This window comes from Sylvia atricapilla, chromosome 3, assembly GCF_009819655.1.
Source record: "Sylvia atricapilla isolate bSylAtr1 chromosome 3, bSylAtr1.pri, whole genome shotgun sequence".
Lineage (NCBI taxonomy): Eukaryota > Metazoa > Chordata > Aves > Passeriformes > Sylviidae > Sylvia > Sylvia atricapilla.
The window spans coordinates 106,126,059-106,142,628 of NC_089142.1; the positions used below are offsets into that span (position 1 = coordinate 106,126,059).

A 16,570-nucleotide genomic window follows, 5' to 3' on the forward strand; every position below is an offset into this window, starting at 1 on the left:
AGATGTTATTTAAATGTCACTTGATGGGTTAAGGACGAAGGGAAGGGTGTACTTTGGGGGAGAGAGAGATTTTCACTCATATTCTAAGGATTTTGCTTGTGTAGAAATGAACATCTTAAATTTTTGGGTGTTTGTTTTTTGTATTAATGCATGATTACATTTGAGATATATCACACCCTACAGATGTGAAAGCCGTCCATTGTAGTAATTTTAGATGCTCTGTTCAAATTGCCCTTGTTTTTGTTGTGGAAGATTAAACTGCTAAAATAAGAAAATGGACTGCACCAAGATCAGTGTCATCAGATCTGTTACACAGAGGTTTTGATCTAGTCTGTTCTGATAGTGTTTCATTCTTATTTTTAGGATTCTCCTTTTACAAATGCAGGATTGGGATCTAACCTAAACCTTCTGGGTGAGATAGAATGTGATGCCAGTATAATGGATGGAAAGTCCTTGAATTTCGGAGCAGTTGGAGCACTCAGTGGTATGTTAATTATGTATTACAGAACTAACTAGTGATTTAAATGCAAAGATCAATTTTGGGGTTTCTTGCTTCTGTTTTGAAGGGGGACACGTTGTAAATTCTGCTGTGCTTAAGTAAATTCTGCTCCTTTAGAAAAGGGGGAGGCATTCCTGCTCCCTGAAATGCTGGTTTGTATTATTTTCTTTGTGTAACGTGTTGTCTTATTTGTTCACCTATAATCTTTTGACTTAGCACAATTGTGTGCTACCACACAGTATTCACAGTGGGGCTCAGTTTGCTCAGATAAATTTGAGGAACAGTAATTTCATAGTAAAATTCAGTTGTTAGCAAATACTGCAAGTATTTATATTAGGCTTTTTATATGTTTTTGTGCTCAGGCATTTATTTCCATATGGGACTTATTTAATGTGAGAACTAAAGTGTTTCTCTCTTTTGTCTAGTTTTAGCTTTCAGTATAAAACAAATATCAAGGCCCAAACAGGGGTTGTTGAGGTTTCATTCTAAGTACATGAACAGCCTTAGCTATTACTATTGAATAACATTTCTGACAAGATTTCAAGCTTTGTTGTTTATCCTAGAATAGTTCTAAGCTGTGGTAATAGCTTCCTGATGTAGATATAAATCTAAAATAAATAGTGAAATTAAATGTTTCAAGCCTTGTTTGTTACAAAATGTATCCTTCCAGCCATGGGGAAGGAGGAAATTGAGAGGGAGAGAGAGTTAAGCCTAAATCTGTAATTTCTCTTCTGGCTGGGTAGAGCCAAATGGAAATCTCATCTAGAAAATTTAATGCTTATAAACATCTTTGACTCTTAGACACAGTGGATTTTACATGAGATTTCTGTGGTAGGACATCACTCCTCCTATTTCAGTATGTTTATTCTTTCTTTAAAAAAAAAAAAGTGGGGCAGGTGTTGACTGGCAGCTTTGTCACTACTGACAGCATGTGAAGGGAAAACCGAAAAAGTTGTTACTACGTTGAAACATAAGGTGTCTCTTAATGACTTGACAAAGCCTTGGAAATTAAAGGAAGCTGAGTTCAACTGCCAAAAAGAATACTATAGTGCTATGAGGAAAAGTATTTTTATGTTTTGGTCCCATTTTCTGCTAATTTCTCTTTTTTAGGAATCAAGAATCCAGTTTCGGTTGCAAATAGATTGTTGTGTGAAGGGCAGAAGGGGAAACTCTCTGCTGGCAGAATTCCACCTTGGTAATTGCTTTGTTCTGCTTGACTTTTCTTCACTCTTTGGTCTCTGCTGCGTGGATGCAATATTTGAAGGTTTTATTTCACCCAGGAAGGCTGCTGCTGGTTTACATAGCAGTGATAGTGTGCCTTTAAAAAGAAGATAAGCTTTGTTCTCTGATCTTGAAGCCTCTTATGCACACAGTAGAAGGAAGTATTAGATATAGATGGCAATATCATTTTATGATAGTTTCTGTCTGTCTGATTATTTCCAGTTGTCCTACTTCATTCTTGTGTTTGATACTGTAGCCCCTTGAAAAATCCCCAAAAACATCAAGATTGAAGGGAAATTCTACTGCCTTTGCCTCTCTCTAGCTTTAACAAAAAACAATAAGTACAGAAAAAAAAATCCTGTTTCACTGCCTTTGTGGCTTTGTGGAAACGTGCAGTGTTTAGTAACTTCCTCTTATTTTAAAGATAAATTTAATAATATTTATAACAAAGATGAAAACAAGCAGTCACTTACTGAGATGGATATAAAACTTAGATGGAAGAGGTAAGTATTAAACACAGAGTAACTTCAAATGTTATTGCCTCACTTTGGAAAGAATCCAAGAAATGTGTCAGAGTTAATTGCTTTTGAAACCATCTTATTGTCATTAGCAGTTTAAATTGACAGGTAGAGAACTTGAATAATTCATTCATATTGATTGACTGCTATCATCAGTTATCATACCTTTGGCAGAACTTGCTGCCCTCTGCCAACTAGTGGTCACTATCTGCAGAAGTATTAAACCAGCATTTATGTAGCTTTAAAAAATTTAATTATTAGATTCAAGAACTTTATTTTCCTTACCGTAATGTTCTGTAAAATTAGCCAAGTAGCCTATAGCTGGATGGGGCAGTATCCCAATTTAAACAGTGAGGATTTCAGTGTTCTGATATGTGCAAAAAAAGTTCATAGATGAAAAAAAGCCACCCTGAAATCAAACCATCAACAAACAGATTTTACATTTTAAACACTTTTCTTTAATAGATAAAGAACAGTAATTGTGGAGAGGTTTGCAAAAGAATAGGAACTTTAATTTCAGTAGCTGTTAGCTGCTCGTTTCTTTAGCTGTCAGAAGAAAATGAAGCTTTGCTGAGGTATGTTAGTATGTGAAATGAGTGTAAAATGTGGGGTTTTTTGGTGTTCCAGAAGTAGTACTGAAGTCAGCTAGAGGAGCAAGCTCTTGGCATTGTATACTTGTATCATCAGTGTTCTAGAAGTATTGTGAGGAAGAGCACTTGGCTATTTTGATGTGACTTTATGACTTAGTTTATGATGCTATTATTTTAAAAACACTGAGTGGGAAAGGAACAATATCCTCTTGCCCTCCAAGGGCAGGACTAAATCTTTTGAGGGCTAGGCAAGGCTAGCAGATGCTTTTAAAGACAGGGTAGCTCAAATCTTCAGGTGAGAGATGAGCTGTCTTTGGAACCAACACATGCTGTTTCTTGTGCAAACGTTGGGCACTTGGGTTACCTGATAGGTATTTTCATTTCCTCTATTGCTCCTTCTGGATTTTGAATGCACATCTTATTAAGGCAAATTTTTTGCCCTGGAAACAGTCTGTACTAGTGTGGGATATGATGGGTCATGCTTTGGGCTTGCTGTTGTGGATGCTTCTATACACACAGTGTCAAGGTCAGAATGATAAAGTTCCTGTACATTGAGGGTGATGCTGTGGAAGATTTTGTGCCTTGCCTTTCTGCCTGGGGTTGGCATGACACATTGTTTTGGGACTGAAATAAATTCCTGCCCAAGCTGGGAATACTTAGAGTCAAATGACAAGAGATTAGCCATGTTTTGACATTCCTAGGAAGTGTCAGGATTCTAGTTAGTGATTTTTTATTGTAAAGATACTCGATTTTCATCTTGGTTCTCATTGGCACAGTAGTTCTCATTCTCATAGTGTATTGGGGAATCTTCCACATACTGCTTAGCCTATAGAACCTGCTTAAAGAAACCTATGGTAGAGACACTTTCTATAGCATGATCTAAGCTACCTCAGTTTTTTCTGCCAAAAATGTTTGGCACATGACCAAACAGGAAAAATTCAGGAGCTGTGAGGTTAGTAAAAGTGACATTAGGGAGTTTTTTTTCACTATAAAAGAACACGTGGAGACAGTTTGCTTGGCTTTTTTACCCCTGTGCAGCATACATTTTCATAGTGGCAGTTCAAAACCAATTCAAAGTGGTCTATTTCTGATTTTCCATAGAGGAAATGCCAATGAGTGCGAATTAAGTTATTCGTAGATAAGCTTACTGGGAAGGAGGGATCAAGTGTCTGAATCTAATGTGCTGTAAATTGTTCTGTGGAGTGTGTCCTTCTGGCTCAATCTCGTGATTGATCAGTCTCAAAACACAGAATTCCACTATCCAAATAAAATTTAGTAAGTTTAGGGAAACCCTGAATGCATGGTGCAGTTGTTGGAACCTCTAAGGTCCTGACATCTTTCTGTCACACTTGATTCAGCTTGGTGTTGTCAGGATTTTCTCTGATGCAGGAACAGAAAATACTTTACTTGTAAATATTGCGTAATCTCATGTAAGATATTCCTGTGTAACTTTTGCAAAAGAAAGTTCTTTTGTAATTACATGGTTATGAACTGGATGAATGTTTGGAAGCCATCTTTGATCCCTGAGTAATGGATTGGATGTTTCCTCAATAAGTTTGAGGATTTTCTGTTTCCTACTATGAAACCTTGATCTAAGGAAAAAGGCTTCTTTACATCTGTCTGCTCTTAAATATATGTTGGTAAGGTTTGCAGGACAGCACCTAAATATCTCTTTTCTTAGAATTCCTTAGTACTACTGACATCAAGTCCATGTCCATATCCCTTTCTCAGTAATAACTCTATGGGAAAGAATTCCTTCTTAGGTTTTCCCCCCTTTGGATATACAAGGATTTGTAATTGCTTTGCAACTTTACAATATTGTGTGCAGGATACAAACATTGTCTAAGGGCAGTGCATAGACATGGAGGTTCCCAGAGTGAAGGAAGACTTGCACCACCTTTTATCTCTGCTCTGTATTTCTTCAGAACAATTTCTTCTTTGCTACTCTGATTTCAGAGTGATTGCTACATTTTATGATTAAATATTACAAAGTGGATTTATTGCAGGCAGGATCACCTTGACCATGAGCCAAACCTTCTGACACTTCTGTTTGGTTTGGAGCAGCCTGTTTCCCCACAACCCATGTTAAGTGGCCCTGTTTGGAGTATTCAGCTCCAGCATAATCATGTTCTTGGAGAAAATAGCTTAAAAAGATAATTTTAGAGGCCTTTACTTGTATTTTCTATTAATATGGCCTAGTGTGTCTGGAACTGGAAAGCACATCTGAGCTCCACCTCCTTGATGGGAGAGTGTTTTCATCTTCTGTCTTCTGAGCCTGTAAGAACTACAGAGTACTCTGATGTATTTGCAAGAAATATCTTTATGTCCTGTTTGTGCCAGACCCAACTCTCAGTGTAGCAGAGAGCAAACTCATTCATCCTTTGTTTATGTATATTTGGTTTTCCCCTCCCTTTGGAGAATTGTAGTCTGAATTAGCCTGAAGGCTTTTGAAGCTTAGGGTGGTTTTGACTGTTTTCTATAATGCACTGGCTTTATTCCCTTTTCCCTCTCCCCCAGTAAATCAAGCTCGGTGGTAGTTTTTTTGTGTACAGACAAATACAAATCTCTGAGATCCTGATGCTATTTGTCTTGTAAACAATTTATTTTAACTTTTCTGTGATTACAGTTCCTTTAAAGATGCTAGCTGAACAGTTAAAAAAAGGTGGATGATCTCTGTGGTGATATGGAGCCTGACTTAGTTTTTGTTCTAACTAATTTAGTAACTCTTTGGGACTAAAACTGTGTGTGTTATAGGAGGGAAAGGAATCTGCGAATTAAGGACAGAAATGTGAGCAAACTAAAAGTCACATCACATAAGTTAGGAGACTCTTGGGTGCTTTATTGCATTCTTCATAAATACTAGTGACATTTTTTTGTTTTAAGTATTGAAAAGACAGTTGTGAAACTGCTTGTAAAACACAAGTTTCTGACTGACCTGTGCCCGAGTTACCATATGTCAAACTCCCAATGTTGACTTTGATGCTTTTACCACTTAATCTTTCTCTGTGTAAATTATTTTGTTGAAAAGCAAGTGCTTATTTACCTCCCAAAAATGTATTGTTTGATAAAGACCAAACCCACCTTCTTTTAGACAATGAAGAATACTACTGAATTAGATTTGGCTACAGTTTGCCTATCTTTTTTATGTTAATATTGGAATTTTTTTTGTGCTACGTGCCAGTGCCAGGTTGTTTCCTGAGCACTAACTTACCTAACAGTAGATGCTTGAGTTCTGGCGAAGTACTCAATAACTTAACCTACAGTATCTTGCAATGTGAACAATTTTTACGTGGAACTGCACTAACAGTGGTAAGAAATAGGCATTTAACAGTTCAAATTCTCATTTAGATCAGCCTTTTTTGAGACTTTTTTAAAGAAAGACTGAGGTGTCAAACCTCTTGGATTGGTTAAATCGTGTAGAAGACAGAAAATACCACCACAAAATACTGTATAACAAAAGCTGCAGGTGCCAAGAAAACTTCCAGCAGCATTAATGCCAACAAATGAACTGTATCAATAGTGTTCTCAGAAACTGAGAACTGCATGGCCCCAGGGACTACTCTGTAGCTGAAATAACTTCTTTAACTCATCTTCATAACTCTGGTATTTCTGTAAAACTTTTTCCAGTTTGCTGAAAATTCCTAGTCTTTGCTTCTTGTGTCCATTAGGCAGTTGTGTTATTCTTAACTTTGTTGTCCATTTTTGAAATAGGATAGGAAGTAGTTGTCCTTTATTGTGTTGCACAGCAGCTTTATGAAAGTGTCTCATTTCTAGCTACTACGTACCCTTTTTTTGGCAATAAGAATAATTTCTTTAACGGGAAACAACATGAGGTTTGCTTTTTCTTCTATCCCTAGAAGTTCCGTGTGTGTGTATATTTCTTGCTCTTGTTTGTTGTCACAGCAGTGTGTACTCTCTCACTATGGTAAAGTGTTCAGTACTGACTAGAAAACAGCTTCTCAGATAGCTGGAGTTTTTTGTACAAGTATATTTAAAATTTAGTGGACTAGTCTAATTTGCAAATGCTTGATAAAACTCCATGAAATAGACCTTAATCCTTCTAAATAAGGTTAGGTTTTAGCTTGTGCTGTAATTCTCAAACTACTTCTTGGCATTCATTTGGCACTGGCTGGCTTGACTGGGAATACCTTGCCATTCTCACCTTTCTCATCCCATACTTTTGGTCTTTGGGATCTTGCTAAGTTATTGTAGAGAGCAAGACTCAAGACAGCTCTGTCCTGTTTCAGCTGCAGTTGAAAGCTGATGCTGTTTTGTAATGAATTTCAAATTTAATAGCGCTTGGTTTTGTCCAGTAATAAATTTAATGTCAGAGCTGCATAATCTTTTAATGAAACTACATAAGGTTGCCAAATGTAATTATAGCAGACAGTCCTGTGAAATATAGACAGCTTATGATATAAAAATGACCAAACCAAATGGAAAAAAAAAGTAATTGCAAGCAAAGGGGGATTTGTTATATGGTTTTGTTTAAACTCCCTCTTCTGTGTCTCCTAGCTTTTTAGTTGGTGAAGGAGCTTACAGATGGGCAGTTGATCACGGGATACCAGCATGTCCTCCAGGTATCATGGCTACAAGTGAGTAAACTGGTGGTGTCAGTAGGAAGAACAGGACAGAGTAACTTTTAACTGCTGCCTCATCTTTTGAGGTGTACATCACTTCATTGTTCTTAACATTCAGCTAGCTCATGATGTTATGGTCTATAAGGGTTGTTTAAGTTTACTAATTTTCTAATAAGTATCTAAATAGAAAAAAATTGTAAACTGTTACTTTAGCTGCATTTTAGCAACATCTAATTTAAGTGATTCTGATTCTTGGACTAAATCCAGTGATGGATTTCTTTTTAACCAAAATGTAGGCTCTTTAAAAGTTCAGTCTTACAAGTCTACAAGTGATCCATCTTGGATCCTAACAGCAGCAACTAGCCATGTATCAAAATTGAGCAGGTGCCAGTTTGTCTCTGAGATTATGTAGTTACACCCATCTCTGGGTCTTTGTCCAGAGCTGCTCTTGTCTAAACAGGCTGTCAAATTAATTTGCCTTTTTTTAATTTTTTTTTTTTTTTGAGCCTAAGGCTTCACTTTACCTAATCTGATAGAATAACCCAGTCTGGAAAACAGACTTGGGTTATACTGTACACTAACTACTTTCTTAGAAAACCTTCTTGTCTTAAAATAAAATAAGTGATTATGTTATATTGATACATCATCTATGAACTAGGCTAAAAATGTGTGCTTACCCATGGAAAGGAGGATGTGGTTCCCTTCCTTCTCTTCTTCAGCCCCCCTTCCTTTAGGAAAGTGCCATTACTACCAGTCTGTAGTTTGTTGTAGGTGAGGACATGCCCTGTGCTGCCTGTTGAGCTTATGCAGGAAAGAAATCAGAAGTTACTACCCAAAGAAGGAGAACACAGAGAAGATTAGGAATGTTTATTTTACAGTAAACAGTGCTACTACTTCAAATATCTGGTTTGTCCCTAGATCAGGGGTTGAAACCCAGGGCTCCCATTAAGCCTTTTACTGGGTCTAATTTTAGATGTAGATAAATATTTAGAAACTGCAGCTCAGAATGGTTGATACTCAGTGCTGAAGTGTAACCCCTGAAACTGTGGCACTGTTTTATTTTTGATTGTGCCAATTTTCATGTATATTCACAACACATTTAATTTTGAACCGAAAGGTTTGATCTCTAGCTCCACATGACTGAAACTTTTGCTCTGTCTATTTACTGTCCAAAACAGCATTTGCAGAACAACTGTTGTGCTGAGTTGAGCAGGACACCTTTATTTCTGTGGCTCTAGAAAGAGTGTGAACACCTAAAGCTTTGAAGGTTTTTTTGGAGGGAAGGGGATCTGCCTTTTTTTTTTCCCTTTTCTTTTTGGGAGAGTAGTTGCTACTTATATACAGATTTCAACTGTTTATAGTACCAGTGTGTTTCTGTTGTGACAGAGATCATTAGATTGTGATATTAATTGCCAGATGATACCTTTTCTAGCTACAGTGTACCCAAGTCAGAGCAAATCTACACATTACAGTTTAAAAAGAGGGATGGTTTGCCTAATCCATACTATGAATTTACGTTGGAGAAACATCAGAAGAATAATCCCAGGCAATGTATTTTCACAGTCCTGCTCTGAAAGACCACTAATTGCATTTTGTCTCTGCAGTATATTCAGCATACTTCTATTTAGCAAGACAATTTGCATTAAAACAGTTGTGACACCCAGGACTGACAAGTTAATTTTGCAATATAGTTATTAATGGTAGTATATCTGAGTTTTTTTCTTTGGGAAAAAAAACAAAAACAAAAAAACCCAAAAAACCCCAAAAAAACAACACCAAAACAAGATTAAACAAAACCCTGAAAAATCAGTTCCAGAAAATGTTATACTGATTCCCATCCCAGTCCTTAGCAAAGTAAATCATTGTACTTTATTGACCTCTGGTCCCTGGGATTGGAAAATGACCATTAACAACATGTGTGACAACCTGGGATTGTTACAAGTGAAAAGAAATTGGAAGCTCTCTCACAGGTAACATTTAAGAAGCCAAATTAAATTTATCCAGTGTTACTGTGGAAAGTGATGTTAGCTATGCTTAAGAAACAATCAATGGGAATGTTGTTTCTAAGCAACCACAGAGAGATCTCATCTGAAGCGAACTGTTTTGTTAAATAAGGTATCAGTCTTCAAAAAAAGGGAGACTTTTTTGATTGTGCTTGCTACCATTGCTGTGGTAAAGTTTTCATGGAGAACTGGGGGTAAATTTACTAGAAATCACATATTCTCTGAATAGCTCTGTAAAACAAAGGACTGAACTAATTGCCAAACATCAGGAAAATATGTTTAGTAACTTATTTACAAACGACCAAACCAAAATCTCCCCCCAAAACCTCTAATCCAGATTTAGAAGTGTGCTTGCAGCAAGTAATTGGCAGGGAGAACTATGTGCATGTTTTGGCTTCTTTGTGCTGCACATGGAGAATACATTCTTGAAGTTGTCTTATTCTGTCTCCTTTTCCTTGGAGCTGAGATGAGAAGAGTAATGTTCTAGGTGCTGTAAGTAGGGCTGGGGGATTGGGTGGTTGGTTTGCACTGATGGAGCTTCCCTGAGATCAGTATCACAGAGAGGGTCACAATCAGCTTTGCCATCACTCTCCATAAATTCTCTCAGAACTATCAAAGTTTCTGAGCACCAGACTGGAAGCATGATTTAAACCATGTTGCCTGTTGAACTCCATCAAGGTTTTGTCAAGGCTCACGTGCTTTGTCTTCGTTGGTTTGTCAGGTGTGTGAGGAAATGGGATTTCTGCCATTTGTAGAAACCTTTCGGGTGACTTTGGAGTGTACAGAGTGGGTGGTTTTAAAAAAACCCCAAACACCTGAAATGTGATCTGTCTGTATGATCCACAGTCTGCAAGAAAACTGAATTTATTAATCCCTGCCCAAACTAGAGCCTGTCAGTACAGAGCCCATACTGGCTTATCCCAGCACTTTGTTGCCCTGTGCTAGAGACACTGCTTTCAAAGTGTAATCCAAGTGTTAACTTACAATCACAATTTAGACGTGCTGAATTACTGTACAATGCAATCTCTTAAAAATGTTAAAAGTACACTTTAAATGTGCAACATAAATTTGAGGTACGTGCTCAGCTGCCAATTTCAGTGCCTGCACTGGTAATAACCAAGCAGTTCTATCTGAAATTATCAGTTCAGCCTATGCAAATTATCTCTGACAAAGATCACATGATATAAGAGAGCATCTTGCATTTGCTTACAGTGTTAAGTCTTCAGAGGGGAAGAGAAGGAAGGCACCTGCTCATGCAGCAAACTTGTAACTATAAGGATGTGGAAGTGACTGTGAGCACCTCAATGAATAATATTATATAAGAACAAAACTAGCAGCAGTGGATCCACATAATTTGCTAACTGCAGTTCAAGAGTAGCCACAAATAAGATGATTAAGGAAGGATGTAAGACCAGAGCAAGTATTTGCTTCCCTTCCCCTATCGTTTGTATTATTCCAGACTCTAAATTCCTCACTTGTTAGTGACTCCTGTGTACATGGAAAGTAAACAATGGCATTTTCTGACATGAAATTTTTGTTTCCTTTTGAACCCATATTAGTTTCCAGCACCTGCAAAAACCTTTACTACTCTGAGTTACCTCACTGTCATTTTGAGACTTGCTGAATAAAAGCTGCTGCTTCATTGTCAGATTCCTAGTCAGGATCCTCCTTCAGTCAAATTCTCTAATTACCTTGAATAACTTAGTGTCATCAGTAAAATCACATCTTGTTGAACAAACTGGGGGCTGCTATGGGTTGGTTTGAAATTCTACTTGGAACAGACCATTTCTTGTACTTTTTTTTTTATTATTATTTTTTTAACTAACTGTGCATGCAAGGAAATTCCTGTTTATCTTAGGGCTGCTTTAATGAAGGAGTCTTTTCTGGATGAGTGTAGTGCAGACTGTGCTGTTTCTAGTGACACTGTCTCTCTGACCACCAGTATTGCCTGCCTCTCCTCCCAAACCCTATATCTCACCTCACTCCCAGTACTCTCATTACTTCATTATTACTGTAATAAAAAAACCGTTTGCCATATTGCTGGAACTGTGTTATAAATTTCAGGCAGTGGCTCAGGCCATTTTTTCTTTGTTTTTGAGGGGAGGATGAAAAATTTGGGGAGAAACTCCAGGGTTCTGGGGGTTTGGTTAGGAAGCATAGTTAATCTGAATACCTGCTGTAAATCCTCCCTGGGTTTGGAGGCAATGTTTGTAGGGTCACTTGCTGTTCTGAAATCAGAGAATGGCTGTAAGTTACCCAGGAAAAAGGTTGGGCCCAAGTGCCCAGAAGATACCTGGAATAAAAGTCTTCCAGGCTCAGGAAGGGCTGTGTGATGAAAAGCAGTATTTCTTGCAGGAAGTAGTAAGAAATGCTGTGTCCAGCAGCAGTGTACCCCGAGTTTATGTTATAAAGAACAGATCTACAGAGCAGTGCTCTGAGAGATAGGTTGTTTTTTTAATATGCTTTTACCACGTGCTTTTTTCCCTCTATTCGTGTTGCTGTTTCTGTCAAAGTATGGCAGCATGGAAGCTATCTCTAGTAGTGTTTTAGTCCCAACACAAGCCTAAATGGTGTTAATTTGTCATGTAAAATAGCTTTGTTAAAAAGAAATTCATTTTCATCTGTCTGTTTTCGTTTGTGTCATTTATTTTAGCAACTACTCAACAGAATTCTTCACAAGATCATTTGAATTCCTGTGGGTTAACCAATTTGTTAGTATATTCCTTTTTAATTCTCTTCTCTAGTAGTTGCATTCTCTTTTAGTATGGAATAGAAAGATAAAATGCAGAAAGCTTCTCCCAGCTGACTCTAAGCACTGTCTGCCAGGGGGTGCTATATGATTGGTCAAAGCTCTATCTCTACTTCAAAGATTTAAAAATATTCTTGAAATTTTCTGAATATTTTCCATTTATACTTCGATTTGAAACAAGGATTGCTGAACACTTACAAGTTGAGTAATGTTTAGTTGCCTAATAATTTGTGCCGTGTGTAATAAAAAGTTCATATTTGGTGTTTGTGTTCCCAGCAGGTTACAGCCTGCTGTAACCAGGAAGGTTTGAATATTGTCCTGAACTTGATTTGTCATTTAGTGGGGCTAAAAATTTGTATTTCCTACCTCTGTTTGAAAATATAGTTGTTCACATAGCCATTTTCTAAATTTTCAACCTTGCTGAAAATAAATAAGGGAATGGATGTGGCTTACAAAAGCATGGAGATTTTAAGGAAGCATCGGTTTTGTAGTAAAAATGTTTTGCATTAACTTTGGACAAGAAATTAACAGTGTATTCTAATAAACAGCCTGTCATTTGCAGGCCTGTTTCAAGTACACAGGGCTAGAATTAACAAGTATCAATTGTATCATTATTTAAAAAATGAGAAGGTGTCTTAGTGTTTTAATTAGGTCTGTTTGTACAATTCAGTAATTTCAAGGACTCCATGTGGAGGTCAAGTCTGGTTTTTACTTGCCTCTGCTCTCTGAATCATTCCTAATGGGCTGTGAAAGGTGACTAAGAAAAACTTCTCAAGAGCTGTGTAGAATGGGGAATAGAATTGTGTTTCATTTACTTAGTCACTGTGTCATTACCTAAAAGAACTGTGAAGATTCTTGATTCAATTTTGGCTTGTATCTTGTATAATGGTTAAAGGAGTTAAGGGGATGATCAGAGTACAGGAGATGAGTAAATAATGTGGAAGTTTTATGGCAAACAAGTGGCACAGACAAATCTCTGAACTGACTCAGAGACCAATGATCTCTTCCAATGACCTCTTTGCTGAAAATTACTCTCTCATCTCTTTGTTAGGTAGTGATAATAATGAAAAAAGCCTGTAAAAAAGATGTATTTTTATGTCTAGCAGTAATAGTTTAGGAGATGATTTTTGTGCTAATTAATATGTAATGGAGATCTTGTCACCCTTTCTCATCAGGGTATCCAGGAACATCAGAAACTTTTTGAACAGCTACAGCAGTCTTAGCTTTGACCAAGATGAGAAACTGTGAGGCTTTTCTTTTGCCTTTACAGATAAATATTTTCAAGTGCATGTTCTGATACCACGTCCACTAATGCCAGCCTCTCCTGCAGGCCAGTGGTGTTGAGCAGGAGCTGTTTCCACCTGTTGTGTGCTCAGCCACTGGAACTTCTCCCAGGCAAACCCCTCCATTTGTCTCACCTCTGCCTTGACCAAGTCTTTATTCCAGCAGTGCCTCCCCTGGCAGGCACGGCTACACCAAATTGCAAACTGCAGAGTACATGTGGGCCTCTCCTGTTGGCACCTTGGGGGCTGATTATTAGGAAGGTGTTTCCAAATAATCCTTGAAGATTATTTGTTCCAGAAGAGGCACCCCATGCTGCAAGGCAGGGATGTGTGATAAATACTGTCAGTGAGGTTGGATTGATTTATAACACTTTGGTTCTGATGTGCTACAATTGTCACTCACTAAGTCTTTAGTCTGAATGGGGCCTGAGAATGGTGTTTAAACAAGAAAAGTAATTTTGTAAAGCTGTGGGGCTTTTTTTTTTTTCCCTTCCTCTCCCAGTAGCCCTGAGGCAGTTTATTTATTCCAGTAGGTGCATAAATAAGGGAGCAGAACAGATGGGCTGCTTGTACTCTGTGGCTCCCAAAACTCAATTCTCAATCCTTCAAAGCATGATGTGGAGCGCACATGCTGTTATTGGGTAGGGTAGTAATTGCCAGGCATTTTATCTGAAGTACTTCTTTGAATTGCATCTAAACTTTTAAATTCTTGAGCAAAATTAAAGGATATTTTACTAAATACCTTTCCATAGATTTCAACAATACCACTGGGCTGTGATCTAAGACTTTTTCAAGCTAGAATTCCATCAGCTCCCTTACCTCTCTTTCTAGCTTTCTCCCCAGTCAGTAAATTCTGCTACTCTTACTTCCCTTCCTCCTTGACCCAGGCAACATCAGGCTGATGTAGATATATTGCATTTGTTTTAGGAAAACATGCCTGTCTTCATCACTGTGTTGTGACCCTTTCCTTTTCTCAAGCTTGGAATACACTGTCTGGTTGGAGAAGGTGAGAGTGGTTTTTATGCTGTCATTAAGGACAAATGAGATTTTGTAGTGTCCTTGCACCACAAAGTTGAGGTTTTGTTTTAGATTTAATGTGAACTGGGAACTCAAATTGTGTATAAGTGTTTTGTTTCTGTTTGCAGTGCTTCTTTTCAAAATAAATTTTCTTGTTTTTCCATGTTGCGTGTGCATTGTTAACCAAACACATTTGAATCCTGGATGGTATTTTAGTTCATGAAATGTTTTAATTTAATGTTTTAATATGTTCTTTGTCAAGGACCAAACTTAGAGGATGTTTTCAGAAAACTCTAATTTCATCTTTCATGTGTGTAGTTTGAAGCTCACTTGTGTTCCTCAGTATTTTTTGTCACTAGTAGACCATGATGAGGCAATGAGAGTACTGTTCATTTTAATGGCATTTATAGTGGTTTTACATAGATAGAACATCACAAAGGCAGGAATAAACTGAGGGCAGGCAGCCTGTCACTTGCTTTAGTCTTTATTCCCTTATTCTGGGGAGAAAAAAAAAGCTAATTTAAGATTTAAGTAAGAGTCAAGGCATTTTTTTAAACTGAAGTGGGATGTAAAACTATCAGAGGAAACAATTGCCAGGTTTTGAGTTGTAACCTGGTCCTTTATTTCACGTTTATTTGGTCACTTCGGAGGTATTAACTGGCTTATCCTGCTAAGAGGAGTTGATAGTTACCTCTAGTAATTATTTTCCTTAAAAAAGCTAAATATTCATCAGTCCTTGCTAAAACAAAATCTTCACCTTTTATCCAAAAATAAGTACTCTGAAGTTGAATGAGCACAAAAATTTCCCTGCTAGGAGATGTCTGACTAGACTGACATACTCACAGGTAGGAAAGGTGTGGTGTTTCACAGTAAACTGAAGAAAACTGAAGAATATCAATTAATACCTTACTTATTTAAACCTGAGGTTGATTAAATACCAAAGCAGAGGCCCAGAGGAGTTGTGAAATCTCCATTGTTGAAACTACTCAGAATCTGACAAATCCTTCTAAAATGGATTTGGGGTTTTTTTTTTTTTGGAGGTTGGACTCAAAATAGCCTCCAATATCCCTTCCAAGCTATATCATTAAATGTTGCTAGCAAGCTGTCTTCATCTGTCTGTGTGACATGGCCCAAGAGATGTATATATACTTCTTTACTAATAATGATGGTTTTTCTGCCCTGTATTTCACAACTTACTGAGACCACTTTGAATTAACAATGCAGATAAGAAGTTACTGTTACCAGATCCATTCAGAGTAAGTCTTCAGGTTTTTTGTTGTTTTGAAAAGACCATCTTAAAGCACAAAGTAACCTCTAAAAATTAATTGCTCCACGAGGGATCATGGTCTTAAGTGAATGAAACATCTCTCAAGCTTGGAGAATTTTGTGTGTTGTGGAAAAATGACAGGTTAAATATCCCACCAAGGTATAGGTGGAGATGCTGAGAGGCCACAGAGCAGCACTGTGTGCAGCTGGCAGGGCAGTTCTGAGCTAGTCCATGTGTTCTCTGTATGTGATGTGATCTCTGTGCATGGATTTGAGCTGGGGAACGTGCGAATACTGCAGAAGGGTTCAGGACACTGCTGAGATTTGACTCTGAAGCATGAGGAATCTGTTGAGGTTTGCACGTGTGGGCTCCTGCACTCTTTTCCCTCTCTAGGTCCACTCTTTTTCCAGCTTGTCAGAGGCAGCAGCAGCTCCCAGGCTTAGGCAGATTTATCCCTGTGTAGTGCCTGCTTGTGAGGAGTCCCAAGGCCACACACCTTTCTTACTCACCCCATATGGCTCTGCCCATAGGTATTGGCTGTGCTTGGTGAACTTGTGTCAACTTATAAGTTCTCCTGCTTAAAAATTCTCTTAAAAACAACTTGCTAGCTTAGATTATTTGAGGGCACTTCTGTTAACCAAGTTCTTGATCTGTGAGAGGTTTTTAGTTTGTTTCTCCCCACTGCCAATTAGTACTTGACTAAAATGATTCTTTGCCTGCTTCCCCTTATCAAGTGTTCAGGTTTTACCACTTTGTCCTCATTTCAAACATAGAAATGTGTTGTCCTAAGTAGCTGCATTAATCAGCTCTAAATAGTAGAATGAATTCCTTTCTTGATGATGG

General features: G+C 37.7%; 1 protein-coding gene across 3 annotated transcripts in view; it reads left to right on the forward strand.

Annotated features, from left to right (window-relative positions):
- Positions 1-16,570, forward strand: part of TASP1 (taspase 1) — a 79,289-nt gene that overhangs the window by 13,488 nt on the left and 49,231 nt on the right. For 2 of the 3 annotated variants that reach the window (XM_066316521.1, XM_066316522.1), the window contains exons 5-7: positions 364-484; positions 1,610-1,694; positions 7,344-7,423. In XM_066316521.1, coding sequence (XP_066172618.1) covers positions 364-484; positions 1,610-1,694; positions 7,344-7,423 — 286 coding nt within the window. The remainder of the gene's footprint in view (positions 1-363; positions 485-1,609; positions 1,695-7,343; positions 7,424-16,570) is intronic. The other variant, XM_066316523.1, reaches the window with a different exon arrangement.